The following is a 13,254-nucleotide window of genomic DNA, read 5'->3' as shown; positions in this document are numbered from 1 at the left end:
TTCCCTCTGCACTCTTGGCAAACATCCTTCCTTGGGACGACTGTTGGGACACCAGACATTGCATTTACTGCACAGACTGCTAGCCATCATCCCTTGGTTAGTTAGGGGATCTTATTTCCTTATGCCAAGGGTATCTTTGGTTACACCATTACTGAGATGAGCCTTTTCTGCAGTTCTGAGTTTCTCCAGTGCCACAGTGAGCTGCAAGTGAAGGCGGTGAGAGTCCTTATTCCCTCCTCAGTTCACTTTTCCTAAAAAAGACTCTGGATGGCCACATGTCAATGAAAAGAGGCATAAGAACTCCTTGACCCTAAATCTGAGCCTTTCTCTGGTAGCATCTGAATTCAGGAGCACGTGCAATTCATTAGTGAAATGGTGGATGCCTCTTCACTTGGAGGCTTCCAGGTACAGCCCTGAAGAATGAGTTTTTTAAGCTTGATGCAGACTAAGAGCAGTTTGTGTGTTTAATCTGACAGGCTGCAAATACTGGAATCCTTCAAAAGTAAAAAAAGCAGGACTGTTGTGCAGTGCAAAGAGCTGTTAGTAATAAAAAGTCATAAGTAAGATGCAGCATTCAAAGCTGCTATTAAACTGCCTTAGTATCTACTTTTAGAGACAGAACAGGAACAAAACTCTCTTTAGGATATCTCTGTTGTGCATGTGGAGTGTAGGCAGTGCTCGTAAAAGAATGTGGGTATGTGGCAAAGAATCTTCTGTATGAGGTTACTGTTGCTGTTGTTGTTTGTACCATATGCTTGGGGCTTTTTCCTAGGTTCTGCTGTTTGGCAGTTGATTGCATCGTTCTTGAAACTCCCAATATCAGGGACCCATTGCATCGTAGGTGCTACAATTGGATTTTCTCTGGTGGCGATTGGCACGCAGGGAGTCCAGTGGATGCAGCTTGTCAAGATTGGTAAGTCCTGTTTCCTTTTATGTGTGAGGCTATGTGAAATAGTGTGCACTGCCTGCAAAAACACTCCCTGAAATCTGCTTTGTGCTGATAGCACTCCCTCCTTAAATGATTTTCCACCCCAGTCCTGTCATTCAGAGGATGCACTGGTGCTGTGTTCATAAAGGACTGCTGTGTGTCTCCAGTGGAGAAGGGGGTAAAACATAAGCTGCGCTGCCCTAGTGTAAGCTGAGGACACATTGTTCCTCAAAGCCATGCTTCAAGGTGACATTCCTCCTCTTCTAATTCTTTCTGTGGCAGTTCATACCACCCCATTCTTGCTCTCAACAATGCTAGCCATCATGTGAAAGCCCACAGTCATGTTTCTCCACCCACCAGCTTCAGAGAGGCGAAAGCTGGGCATACACGACATGTTTAACTCACAGCCTCCCATTGGCAGGATCAGCACAGCCAAGTGGGGATGCGAAGGAGTTTTCATTATTGTTTTGGAAGCCTTATAACCCAAGTCACGGCCTAAACCCTGTGTTAAACCCTGTGTTAAACACAGGGTTTGATGCTGAAGACATGGAAATACAACTGAGTTTTAGAGAAATTGGAGCAATGCTTGTTTTTTCAATTCTGTTGAAAGTAGAAGGGAGTTTGCAATGGCAGCAGAATCAATGTTAACCACGCTGCAAACAGTAAATCACTCTGGATGAGATTTCCAGAGCTCTGCCCTAATCCAGTTTTATTGAAATCAGTGGGAGTTTTACCACCTACTTCAGTTAAATCAGTTCTGGACACTTGCAAATCTGGCCTGCAGAAAATGTGCATGTGTTATTCATTACAGTTGATGCTGCCATGGCATTTTGGAAATGGAGGCTTTTACCCTGCAAGCAGCATGGCATCCTAATAGATGCAGTTGCTTTCCACTTGCTTGCAACATTTGTGATCGTGGTGATTAGGAAATTACAGGGCTTTTTTGGTCACCTTTGCATCAAACTAAAAGTAACTTTCCTGATGGATTTGCTTGCTAGACTTGCAAAATTATCAGGAAATGCTTTGGCCACTGTTTCTAACCCTAACCCTAACCTAGTATTAGTTTGATTTTCATGAGTGTCACTGGACACTGAGTTGTGCCAGTTGTAAGTAAATGTACAAAACATTCGTTCCAGTTATACAAGAATTGTTTGAAATTTATGGCTCATCAACTGCTTACTTAACTATTATGCAAGAATGCTGTTTATTGCTTGTTTCATTCTTTCTTTTCTTCTACACAGTTGCTTCTTGGTTTATTTCCCCACTGTTATCTGGCTTGATGTCTGGAGTCCTCTTCGTGCTGATTAGATTCTTCATTTTAAACAAGGTAAAGAAATCTCACTGTTACAATGAGTGCTCGGTATGAAGGCTGTGTTCTAGATTCCCATTTGAGTGCTGGCATTTCCAGCGTTGGAAGTTTGTGGCTTGTTTGTTTTTTTATAGCCGTTGGAACTGTACTGCTCTTAGCAGTTCTGAAAGCTCAGCATAAGTAATGCGGCAAGTATTTAAGTCTTAGAAGGTGCTATGTGATAATTAATACTGTGTATTCTGTTTGATTAAAGGACGGTACATTGAGATTGCATCTGTATTAGTATAAACTTGTTGGCATTGACTCAGCTTCATGATGGCCATTCTGACTATTATTTAAACAGAACAACCATCCTTTGGAGATACCCAAATCGCTAGTTCCTAGTTGTGGAATTTAAAGCTTTGGTTTTCTAGCACATCAGACAGTAGAAGGTGGGCATCTGCATATTTCCTAGATTCTCAAGAACCCTGAATCAATGGGTTTTAGTGACCTCAGTCAAAAGTGGCAGCTTTGAAATAACATCAGTCCATACATCTTTAGTGTAGAAGAGGCTTTGCCTGCTACCCAGCGTGAACAGAAAACCAGATCACTTTTATCTGCTCTTTCCATTTCTCTTGTACCATTCAACTTACTAAAATGGGGGAGTGCAGTGCATGACAGTGACCTAAAATAAGGGACACTATATTAGCAGTTATACAGGGAACTTAAATAGATGAGGGATTAATTCTTTTGCTATAAATAGCACCACCTGTAACCTCAGATTCATCACTCTTTATTTTTGATGTAAATAAATGTAAGTGATAAAAGCAGATGATAAATTTGATCGGGCTCAGCTCTGAATTTAAAATTCCTCAAGTTGCACAAAGGATGAGGAGAAGTTCCTTTATTGCATTCAAAACCTAATAACTTGAGAAATTAGTCATCAAAATCACAAGAGCTCTTGTATAAAAGCAACATATTTAAGCATTCAAGAGGCAGAAAGCATTCAAGCTAAGGATATTGTCTTCTGACTGCCATCTGTGCCATTCACAAAGTAGTAAGATCTGTAGAGCCTCTGGCATAAGCTGGTGTTATGTGTGTGCATAAAAAAAGAGCAGCCATTTAGCTTGTGAGCCTATCGCCTGGTGTTGGGGTTCATGCTCTTCTTGGGGGTGTCTGTGAATAGCAGCTGGCCCTGTGGATACAGCCAGTGCTGCATCATGCTTCAGGACGAAGGCATAGTGCAGGGTGGCTGCAGCCATCTCTTGGCTCCCTTTACTAGCTCGTGGCAGCAAGAAACAAAACCGCATTCGCCAGCCCTTAGCTTTGCCAGGCTCTTTGCAAACACACGGAGCAACTCAAAAGGCCAAAGCAGTCTCCTCACAAAGGCTTTTTAACATGGCTCGCACGGTGCATTTCCGCCGCGCCGTCAGCTGAGCCTTTCCTTGTGAGCACCGAGGGCATGAGACCACAGCGGGCAGTAGGCACAGCAGTGTACTAAACAGTGGATGCTCACTTTACGTATGCTGTCTGTTCAGTATAGCCAGACACTTAACATTTTGGAGATCTCTGTTGGCTGGTGGAAGGTGTCAGATTGTCCCAGTTGAAACCGAGAGGTTAGGAATGATTCTTGTGATGGGCGCGTTGCACTGAGGCTTGTAGCCAAGCCCAAAAATATCAAAGCCGTGTCCTGCTGGGCACCCTTCAGTCGTGTCAAGTGAAAGAGACTTCTCATCTTGGAGACAAGGTAGGTAAGAAAACACTCCCAGAAAGAAACCTGGTCCCAGATCACCCAGCAGGCCTGCAGCTGACCTGATAGTACAACCTGTCTTCCTGGTCCCCATTAGCAGTGTCAAGCCAGAATGGTACTGCTTGCCAGGACCAGCGATGTGGATTTGGGTGTAACCAGACAGGTCACCATCCTTTCGCCTCCCACCATCCACCCAAGAGCTCCACCTAACTGGTACTGACTCAAAAGCATGGGTTTTCCTCATAGTGGTTCATGCTGACATTAATCTGGTGGAAAATCCTGCTAATATTTCCTTTTTTTTTTTTCCTCTCTCCCCAATTTCTGTGCAGGAAGACCCTGTGCCCAATGGTCTCCGCGCACTTCCAGTGTTTTATGCTGCTACCATAGCTATTAATGTGTTTTCCATCATGTACACGGGGGCACCAGGTGAGTGAGCCGTCCACGGGAGGGAGGCTTCCCACAGTGTCTAATGATGCTCTGTCAGCGTGCTGTCAGGTAGCTGTTGACGTTGTATGGTTATCTCCTATGTTAGGAGTTAACAAAGGCAAAAGTAAATCATACACCTCCCCACATGCTTCTATTTGTGCATGTGTTTTTGTGACTCCCTCCTGATTGCTCCAGTTAGTGGGAGAGAGCAGAGCTACAAAAGAAAATCCCTCTTTAGAGGAACGGGAAATACTGAGCTGCCAGCTTCAGCTTCGTGAATCCGAGCACACTGAAATCAGCAGAGTCACTGTTCTGGCAGATCTACCATGGAGCTGATTAATTAAATTTACTTCTTTATATCCCTTAAACGATAAGAAGCCACAAGCCTGTTTCTGCACTAAAAGCACCTTTTTTCTTGGGTGCTGTGTTTTCATTGCAACTCAGTAGAAAGAAATTTTATGTGTCATTTTCAGGACTTATTTTGTATATTAGTGTATTTTGTGTGCATTTATATGTTTGTGTTTATTTATAGGTGTGTTTACTTATGTTTGTGTTTATATTTGAACTTATGTTTGTGTTTTTATATTTACACATTTATGTTTATACATTTGTGTTTATATGTTTATATTTACTTAAGCAGTTTACATTTAAACATGCATTTGCAGCAAAAGAGCTCAGAAAAAAGATGATCGATGATCTTGACTACTTTATTGAAGACTCTGGTCATTAAATGTTATCTTTAGATTGGATTATTGTGGAAGAGAGACACCTGAACATGTCTCTGAATTAAAGAAAGCAGCCTTAGAAAGTGACCTTTTCTGAATAGAAATTTGTTTTCTCTAAAACTTGACACACAAGATGTACTCAATAAATGCAGTCAGTAGGCTCTACTTCACAGTGTTACTGAAATGAATAAAAAGCTTGAGAAGTTCTCAATTTGAGGGTAACATAACTATTCCCTTTTCTTAAGTCTAATTGGCTACGTACCCAAGATGTCTCACAGTAAATCAGCTGTATAACCAACGTTTCCTCATCAGTTGTACTGCAGAAGTAGGTCAGGCACTCTGCAGTGACTCATTAAGCAAAATAAATGAAATAAGAATCTTAATGGCCCTTCTGTTTCAGCTTAGCAGTCTCTGAAGTGTGTGAATAAAAAGGTGGGACTCTGTTTTTGATACTTAGGAAATACGTATTTACTCTCCAAGGCCTCTGTCATGGCCGCATTCACTTACAAGGATGAATTAATCATGTAGATTTCAAGACAAGCATGCATATGCGGGTTTGAAAGATCATAGTCCAAGCTCTTTCTTCATTAAGGGTTTGATCATTCAATTGAACAAGCGCAAGGAGCTTTATGGGGGGGGATACTTAAAGTTACTGGCATGATTGCCCATTGCAGGACTGAAACCTGAGCTCTCAAATGCTACGTTTAGCTATTATCATAAGCAAATCATGGCTTAGATTAAGCTAAGCATCAGGCTTTATTAACCAGAGCAAAGGTCAGGTCAATACTTACCCTAATGGGCAACATGGTCTAACGTGCATTAGTGATTAAAATCACTGCAGGCTTGTTTTAGCAGTCCTGATGTGGGAGTTTTTCCCCTGCCTTCTTTGGAAATAAGGACACAGTGGGGTAACAGAACTGGAAGACCTGTAAATGTTTGTGATGTCAATTAGACTTTTAAATACTGCGCTAACTGATATATATGTTAAAAATTATTGGCTCATTCATTTTGTTTTTGAATACATTGTGAACACAGGGTTTTCTGCAACAGACTGTTCTTCTGCTGCCTGAGATAATTAAGTCATGTTAATTTATGGTTGCTTGGGTTTTATTTCTTTGTCTTCACAGTACTGGGATTGATATTGCCAATGTGGGCCATCGCTCTAATATCAGTTGGTGTATCCTTAGTATTTGCTGTCTTAGTCTGGATTTTTGTGTGCCCCTGGATGAAGAGAAAAATAGAGAGTAAGTAATTGCTTCATGAAATGCGGGTAATGTAAAACCATGAGAAGTTGCATTGCAGAGCTGGAAGTGCCCTTGAGAGGTCACCTAGTCAGGTCCCCACCCACAAGCAGAATGTGCTTAAACTATTCCTCATGTATTTGTGTAACCTGCTCTTAAATGCCTGCAGTGGTAGAAATCCAAAACCTTGTTAGGTAATCCATTGCAGTGCTCACTTTTTCTGGACCTCAGCAGAAACAGGATAATAAATCCTGGAATATAATCCGTTTTCCATGTTTTATTAAGGAAACGTTAAAGAGGAAAAGTCTGGAAGAATGATTATCTTTAGGTGACTTCTTTAACTTTGCAGTCAGTTAGGCTTGTCACAGCTTTAAGCTGATAGTATTTTTCTTGTTTTCTTTGCTATTCAACAAACACAGCATTTAAAACGTAGGGAAAAGTTTCAGATTTCATTAATAAATAAGCAACTGAGTGTTTTATATCATTTATCTATTCTGGCAAATTTTGTAGGAAGTTACAAAGATGCTTTAGAATTTTCTCAGACAAATTTAAAGATAAGCGGTAGAAATAAATAAAGAACGTGTGTGAAACGGAGCCAGGTTATTGTATCCATGTTGATCTATGCTGTTAATGCAAATAGTGGAAACATAAGCAGCTAGACAGATAGGCTGCGTTTAAAATTACAGTACTGTTATTTCCTTAGGCCGGTTAAAGAAAGATGCTGCACTGTCAAGGATATCAGATGAAAGTCTTGATAAAATTCAAGATGAAGAAACACCAGTCTTTAAAGAGCTTCCCGGTGCCAAAGCATCTGATGAGAGCACAGTTCCCCTTACTGGCTCAGTAACAGAAGCTGCCGGGGCATCAGATACTATTGCAAATGGAAACCATCCACGTGTACCATATGGTAAGAAACTAAGGCAACACCAAGGGCTTATATTCTCCCTGTTTCGATAGCGTTTCTTAACTGCAAGTGGGTCTCTGTTACAAATGGTAAGTTAGTGTTTGTGATTTCCAGCTCAATCCTTCATCAGCATTTGTTGGGAAAGAGGCTCAGTTACAACTGAAAGAACTTAAAAACGATTATATTTTGTTTGCTGTACTTCAGTGTTAGAAAATGCTGAAAACAAAAATTACTTTCCTTTTTGCTTTACTTTGTACCCTGAATGGTGTTTCCATCCTTTTAAGCAGTGGAAAAATACAGAGAACACAAATTGCTGATGTATGAAGGTTAAATTCAGTATAAGGATGATTAGCATACTACCACAGGAGATGAAAAGATTTGGGCTTTAGTTGATAAACGTATGACCATTTGGAGTATTTCCACTAGAAAAATCTCACACATTGTTTTTGGAACGTATATTTGTAAGAAGCAGGCTTGTGGGCATAAAGCTCTTTCTGTTCCCATGTGGTGGGATTGTACCCACACACACTTAGTGGTCTGCTGACTTTGATATCGCTTTGCTAACATCTGCACAGCCCTGTAATTTGGTTAATAAATGCCTAACATATTCAACTGCTGCTTACAAAATCGTGTAAGTCATGACACGAAGCCACGACACATGCTTCCAATTTAAAAATAGCTAAACCCAATTCTATATGTTGCACAGGGAAATCCGGGAAGTAAGGAAATGAAACGGTTTCTTCAGAAATATTGCATTAGCTGGGATATGTGTCCTACAGTGTATGTACTGTTAAATGTATACAGTGGGAATAGCTAGCATCGTGTTCCTAGACATAAGATGTACAGAATGCTGGAATAGCTGAGGAAATCTTTCTGCAGCACAGTAACTGTTCTTCTTTTTTAAAGTATTTTTAAATCATGTCAATGCCTCTCAAACGCAGTTACTTTTGAGAGGTAACCTCGTGTTCTGTATGAAATTACAGTAAAACACCCTTCCAGGATTCCTCATTATGCCTGTTAAAACCTCTCAGAAAGTAGAGCTTATTTTACAAGAGAAGAATTTTATCAAAATTACTTTTTCAAAGAACCTGAGGATTTCACCTGCAAGTACCACCTTTGAATAGCTGATACCCAGAGACTTGCTGCAGGTCATACAGCATGTCTGCAGGAGACCCAGCGGTGGTACAATGCTCTTTTCACGCAGAAGATGAGAGTTTATTTTGCAGTGAATTGAATACAGTCTATTGCAAGTTGATCTTTTTTGTCCAGCATTCTTGGATTTCTGCCTGTTTGTTGCCTCACAAATTGGGAGGGAGGAGGTTTCTGCTTTGCATTTCGTAGAAATAAAAACTCCAGATCTCTGTCTTTTTAGGAAGGGCATTTTCAATGACGCACACCTCAGTGAAATCACCTGTTTCCAATGGCACCTTCAGCTTCGATGGCCAGGTGAGGAGCGACGGCCACGTTTATCACACTGTGCACAAGGACTCAGGTTTATACAAAGACTTGCTCCAGAAAATACACCTGGACAGGGCCACCGATGAGAGGCCTGCTCAAGAAAACAACTACAAACTGTTACGCCGCAACAATAGTTATACGTGTTACACAGCTGCTATCTGTGGCATGCCCGTGCATTCCTCCTTTAAGGCAGCGGATACGTCAACTCCAGAGGACAGTGAGAAGTTAGTGGGAGACACTGTTTCCTACTCCAAGAAGCGAGTCCGCTATGACAGCTACTCCAGCTATTGCAACGCAGTGGCTGAGGCAGAGATTGAGGCAGAGGAAGGTGGGGTGGAAATGAAGTTGGCTTCTGAACTTGCAGATCCTAACCGGCCCCCAGTTGAACCAGTGGAAGAGGATAAGGAAGAGAAAGACACGTCTCAGGTCCATCTACTTTTCCACTTCCTCCAAATCTTAACAGCCTGCTTTGGATCCTTTGCCCATGGAGGTAATGATGTCAGGTAAGAGGATGAGATCTCACAAACCAGCAATTTTGCAGTTTAAGTGCTTGGAGCAAGGTTTGCCAGCTTGGCTGGTAGGAAAGTGTATTCATGTCTGCAGGCAGATGATCATCAGGGCTGTGTTTCACGAAGCATGTGACACTGATGCCCCTGGTGCTTTCCAGAAATTGGGCTGCTCAGTCATAGGCTTATTTGCTTCTCAACGTTAACATCTTTTTTATTCACCGCTAAATGATTGTGCAGTAATTAGTTTAAGTCAGGTTTAATTTTGATAAGCTTTGAGGTATTGAAACTCCCCCTGGCACACCAACCACTATAAAAACAAACAGGACAGTCCCAGACCTGCAGAGTTTGCAGCCTTTTTCAACTGCAAGATCAGAGACCATCAGCAAATGAGAGGTTTAGACTGCTTTTGTCATTAGATATATTTCATCTTTTGTCATATTGTGGAAAGAGGTGTGTGAAGAATGTCTTTATTTTGATTGCTGCAGCCCTTGAAGACTTCCCTTTGCTGAATCTTTTTGAGTTTTCCAGGGTCTAGGGCTGTGTGAGGCAGTCTATCACTAAATAACCCAGAAAATCTAACAAGCCTTAACATCAAAGTCCTACTGAAGTTCTGAAACTGCCCATACAACTTCTCCAGCTGCCACACCTCTGTTACCAAAATAAACTGAGTTACCCTTGAGGCACATTCCTGTGCCCTATGCAGAGAGGGGACATGGGCTGTGGCTCATCTCCTAGTGCTCATTAAAGAAGTTTCCTATCTCCCAGCATAGTTCTGGCATGCAGTACTCCCCAGCAAGAGTTCTATCCAGAGCCACTATTGCCACTGAGTTGCTCCTTGAGTTTGGAAGAAGCCAATGAGTTCATTCGTCAGTCATTTGGCTTGCGTATGTCTGTCCTTAACTCCCACGGCACTAACATCATTTCCCAGGAATAAAGGAAAAGGATCATGCTCCCGAAGTCTTTATCTCATGTTCATGTTGACTCAGGCAGCTGGCAGAATCTTGAAGTTGGTCTCAGAGATGTTTATCTGCAGCTCTTTGTCTTCCATCATCTGGTCAGACCCTGGTGAAATACTGTCTCTTCACTCACTCATTTGCAAACCTCTTTCTCTTTGAAGGCTTGGCTCTGTTTTATTCCACAAAGTACAGACTTTTGACTGAAGGACATAGGATGTATGCCAAGGATGGAGTGTTTTATACCTTCCTTGTCTGCACTCCCATTGCTTATCTGCTTGTAACATTGCTGTGTTTGCAGGGCCCTATTGCACCTTGCCATCTTGTTGGAATGTGGCTGAAGGGCAGTTTGGGTGTTTTGCTCTGTCCCTGGGAACACTGCATATTTTTCCTTTAGGATTTGGCTGGACTGCCTTTTCCCTAGGCCTGGAATGATCCACATGGTATTTACTAGGCACTCTTTCCTGTATTGTGATAAGGCCCCCTGAGAAGCTGCTTGTCGAAGCAGTGGTCCTTGTTTGGGTTGTAGCTGGGGCCATACTGAGTCCCCTTCCCGCTGAACCCCTGCTCTGCCCTGAGGGTATTTGTTTCAGCATTTGCAGTGGGGCTTTGCAGTGTTCATAACTTTCATAGTCCTTAGGCATCTGGGCAAATGCTGTCTGACTCAGCAAGGAGCACAGTTATTGCTCCTCACTCTTGTTAGCCATGCAGTTTAACTCACAGCTTATCTTGAAAACACTTACAAACGTTTCTTCTCCTATCCCTGTCCATCCAGTGTCCTGGGAATTTGGAAGATGGCTTTCTGAAGAGCCACCTTGGCCTCACTCTTGTTATTACTCCCTTTGTATCTGCAAGGATCTACCAGGTATCACACCAGGCAAGAGCAAAGACCCATGGAGGCCTGTACCCGTGCCTCTGCAAGTGGCCAGCATCAAGTGCCAAGGGAACACAGGAATAAGGACAAACATGGCTGATATTTGTTGTAATGTACCCTGGGAAATAACCATTCCACAGAGTTCACAGCCTATGCCTGTAGGTTCCCCTGCCTCTTTATTCCCTGTAGATGATGTCTGTACATACTTCTCAAGGACTCACGTATTTATGCAAGCATCACTTGCCTTTTCTGTAAGAAGCAAGGGTAGCAGAATTTGTTAGAAGAGATCTGCAAGGATGCAGTTAGTTCGGAAAGCAAATTCGTTGTTGATAAGAACCAGCCAGGATGAAAGACAACATTTGGACTCCATGCTTTGTTGTATCTTAAAGTTTAATTCCCCCAGAATTCTGCATTTGGACTGGCAATATCCTTTCCTGAAAAATCATACTTTTTAGTATATTGCAGATCTCTATTTCTGTCAGTGATCCTACCAAATTTGCCAGGAAGTATGTATTTTTATTAAATGCTTTTATGCCAAAATCTCTTCTTAAGCTGAATTCATGTAATTGCAGAACTAAAGAACAAGTTAACTTTGTTTTTTCAAAGCTGGTAGAAACGCAAGATGGTCATGGGTGTAGGACTGAATAGGAACCCATCCTTACAATTGTACTGTGGTCCAGCAATAAGAATTAAAGACCTTTTCGCATGCCAAAAAGGTTGAGTAGATAAAACACTGTGAATGCGGATTTCTATCCTGTGGCCTGTGTAGCAGAGGCATTTTGCCAGTTTTTGTCTAGCAGAGCAGAAGACTTCTTATTGGGCTTTTGGCTCCTCCACATATTGCATAAGGATCTGCAGAGCCTGAAAGGCAGTGAGCTGTTTTAAAAATAGTGTGGTAGAAGCTAGCTAGTATCACGCCTTTTTGTCCACATTTCTGTAGAAAGCAAGCCTTTGCAGTCCATCTTCCACTGAAGGCTGCTGTCTTTCCATGTCCCTCCTTTGTTCAATTTCCTTCTCATTTTAGGTGCTGCTGTCAAGCTGCTTCTCAGTTTTTTCTCTCAGCCTTGAATCCTGTCGTTAAAATCCCTCTTTCCTCTGCATTTGGTTTTAAACTCCTCGTTCGTGTATTCAAGGCACCTCCGTTGACCACATCTTTTTCTTTGGGTTTGTTTCCTACGCTTTCCTTCTGCATCCTGGAACTCACTTGTTTCTATGCTTTCTATGTATTTTCCGTCAGGCTGTTTGCTGGTTGTTTGCTGCTGTTGCTTGAAGGGACAGGAGCACATAAAAGAAGCAAAGAGAGAAAAATTAAAAGCTAATATAAAAATTAAAACCTGCAGGGAGTTAAATGATTCACCTGTTTTGGAGCATATTTAAGCATGAGGCATATGGTATGGACTGAACCATGATACAACTCAGAAACATTTTATGGAGCAGAAGTGTCTCATATAGTTTGGGTAACACTTTAGTGGGCAAAAAATCAAATGGAGATCTACCTTGTTTCATTGTCCAGGCTTTACCCCTGGACCTGGAAGAGCTAAATCAGTATTTTGCCTTTGACTGCAGAACTAACTCATAATAAGGGTAGCTAGACCCCACTTTGTTCCAAGATCATGCTTTTTAGCATCATGATGATATCAGCCATGTTTGCTGTAGGAGCTGATGTTTGTAGCAGTCAGGGCTTGTATTTGTGCTGACATCAGCAGGGATTCTGGTTGGGCAAGTTGTGCGTTAAAAGCAACAGGGAGTCATGGTAACTCCTTGTTTGGGTGACTGTTTTGTTCAGACCATCTCCTCCTGCCCCCCTGCTGCAGAGCTTATATGTGCTGTGTCAAGGATGCTGGAGCCCTTCCAGGGCTGGGACTAACTGAGCCGGGCTGAGAGCCTTGTGACACCATCGTGCACATGGGCTCAATGAAATCTAAAGAATTTAAAATCCCGACTAAATGTGTTGGGACAGAACTGCTGCAAAAAATGTTGTTGTTGAAGTTAATTAGCAGCACTGAGTGAGCAGGTCCCACTGGCTCAGCACCCGAGCACAAAGGGAGCACGTCAGGTCATTGCAAGGGCAACAGGAGAATAAAAAGGGCAGGATGGAAAAAAAGACCTGGGCCAGGAGCGTGACACAAGGAGGACTGCCAGCTTCCTAAATGCTTGCTGAGAGCCAGCTTTCCCGAGAGGCCAGGAGCCTGGGCGCT

General features: G+C 42.3%; 1 protein-coding gene across 2 annotated transcripts in view; it reads left to right on the top strand.

Annotated features, from left to right (window-relative positions):
- SLC20A2 (solute carrier family 20 member 2) overlaps positions 1–13,254 on the top strand; it is a 33,060-nt gene that overhangs the window by 5,142 nt on the left and 14,664 nt on the right. For both annotated transcript variants that reach the window (XM_080627878.1, XM_080627879.1), the window contains exons 2-7: positions 773–913; positions 2,170–2,255; positions 4,296–4,392; positions 6,245–6,361; positions 7,062–7,265; positions 8,635–9,223. In XM_080627878.1, the coding sequence (XP_080484004.1) occupies positions 773–913; positions 2,170–2,255; positions 4,296–4,392; positions 6,245–6,361; positions 7,062–7,265; positions 8,635–9,223 (1,234 nt within the window). The remainder of the gene's footprint in view (positions 1–772; positions 914–2,169; positions 2,256–4,295; positions 4,393–6,244; positions 6,362–7,061; positions 7,266–8,634; positions 9,224–13,254) is intronic.

This window comes from Psittacula echo, assembly GCF_963264785.1.
Source record: "Psittacula echo genome assembly, chromosome: 1".
Lineage (NCBI taxonomy): Eukaryota > Metazoa > Chordata > Aves > Psittaciformes > Psittacidae > Psittacula > Psittacula echo.
Note: the sequence above shows the minus strand (reverse complement) of the source record. Positions and strands in the feature narration are given on the sequence as shown.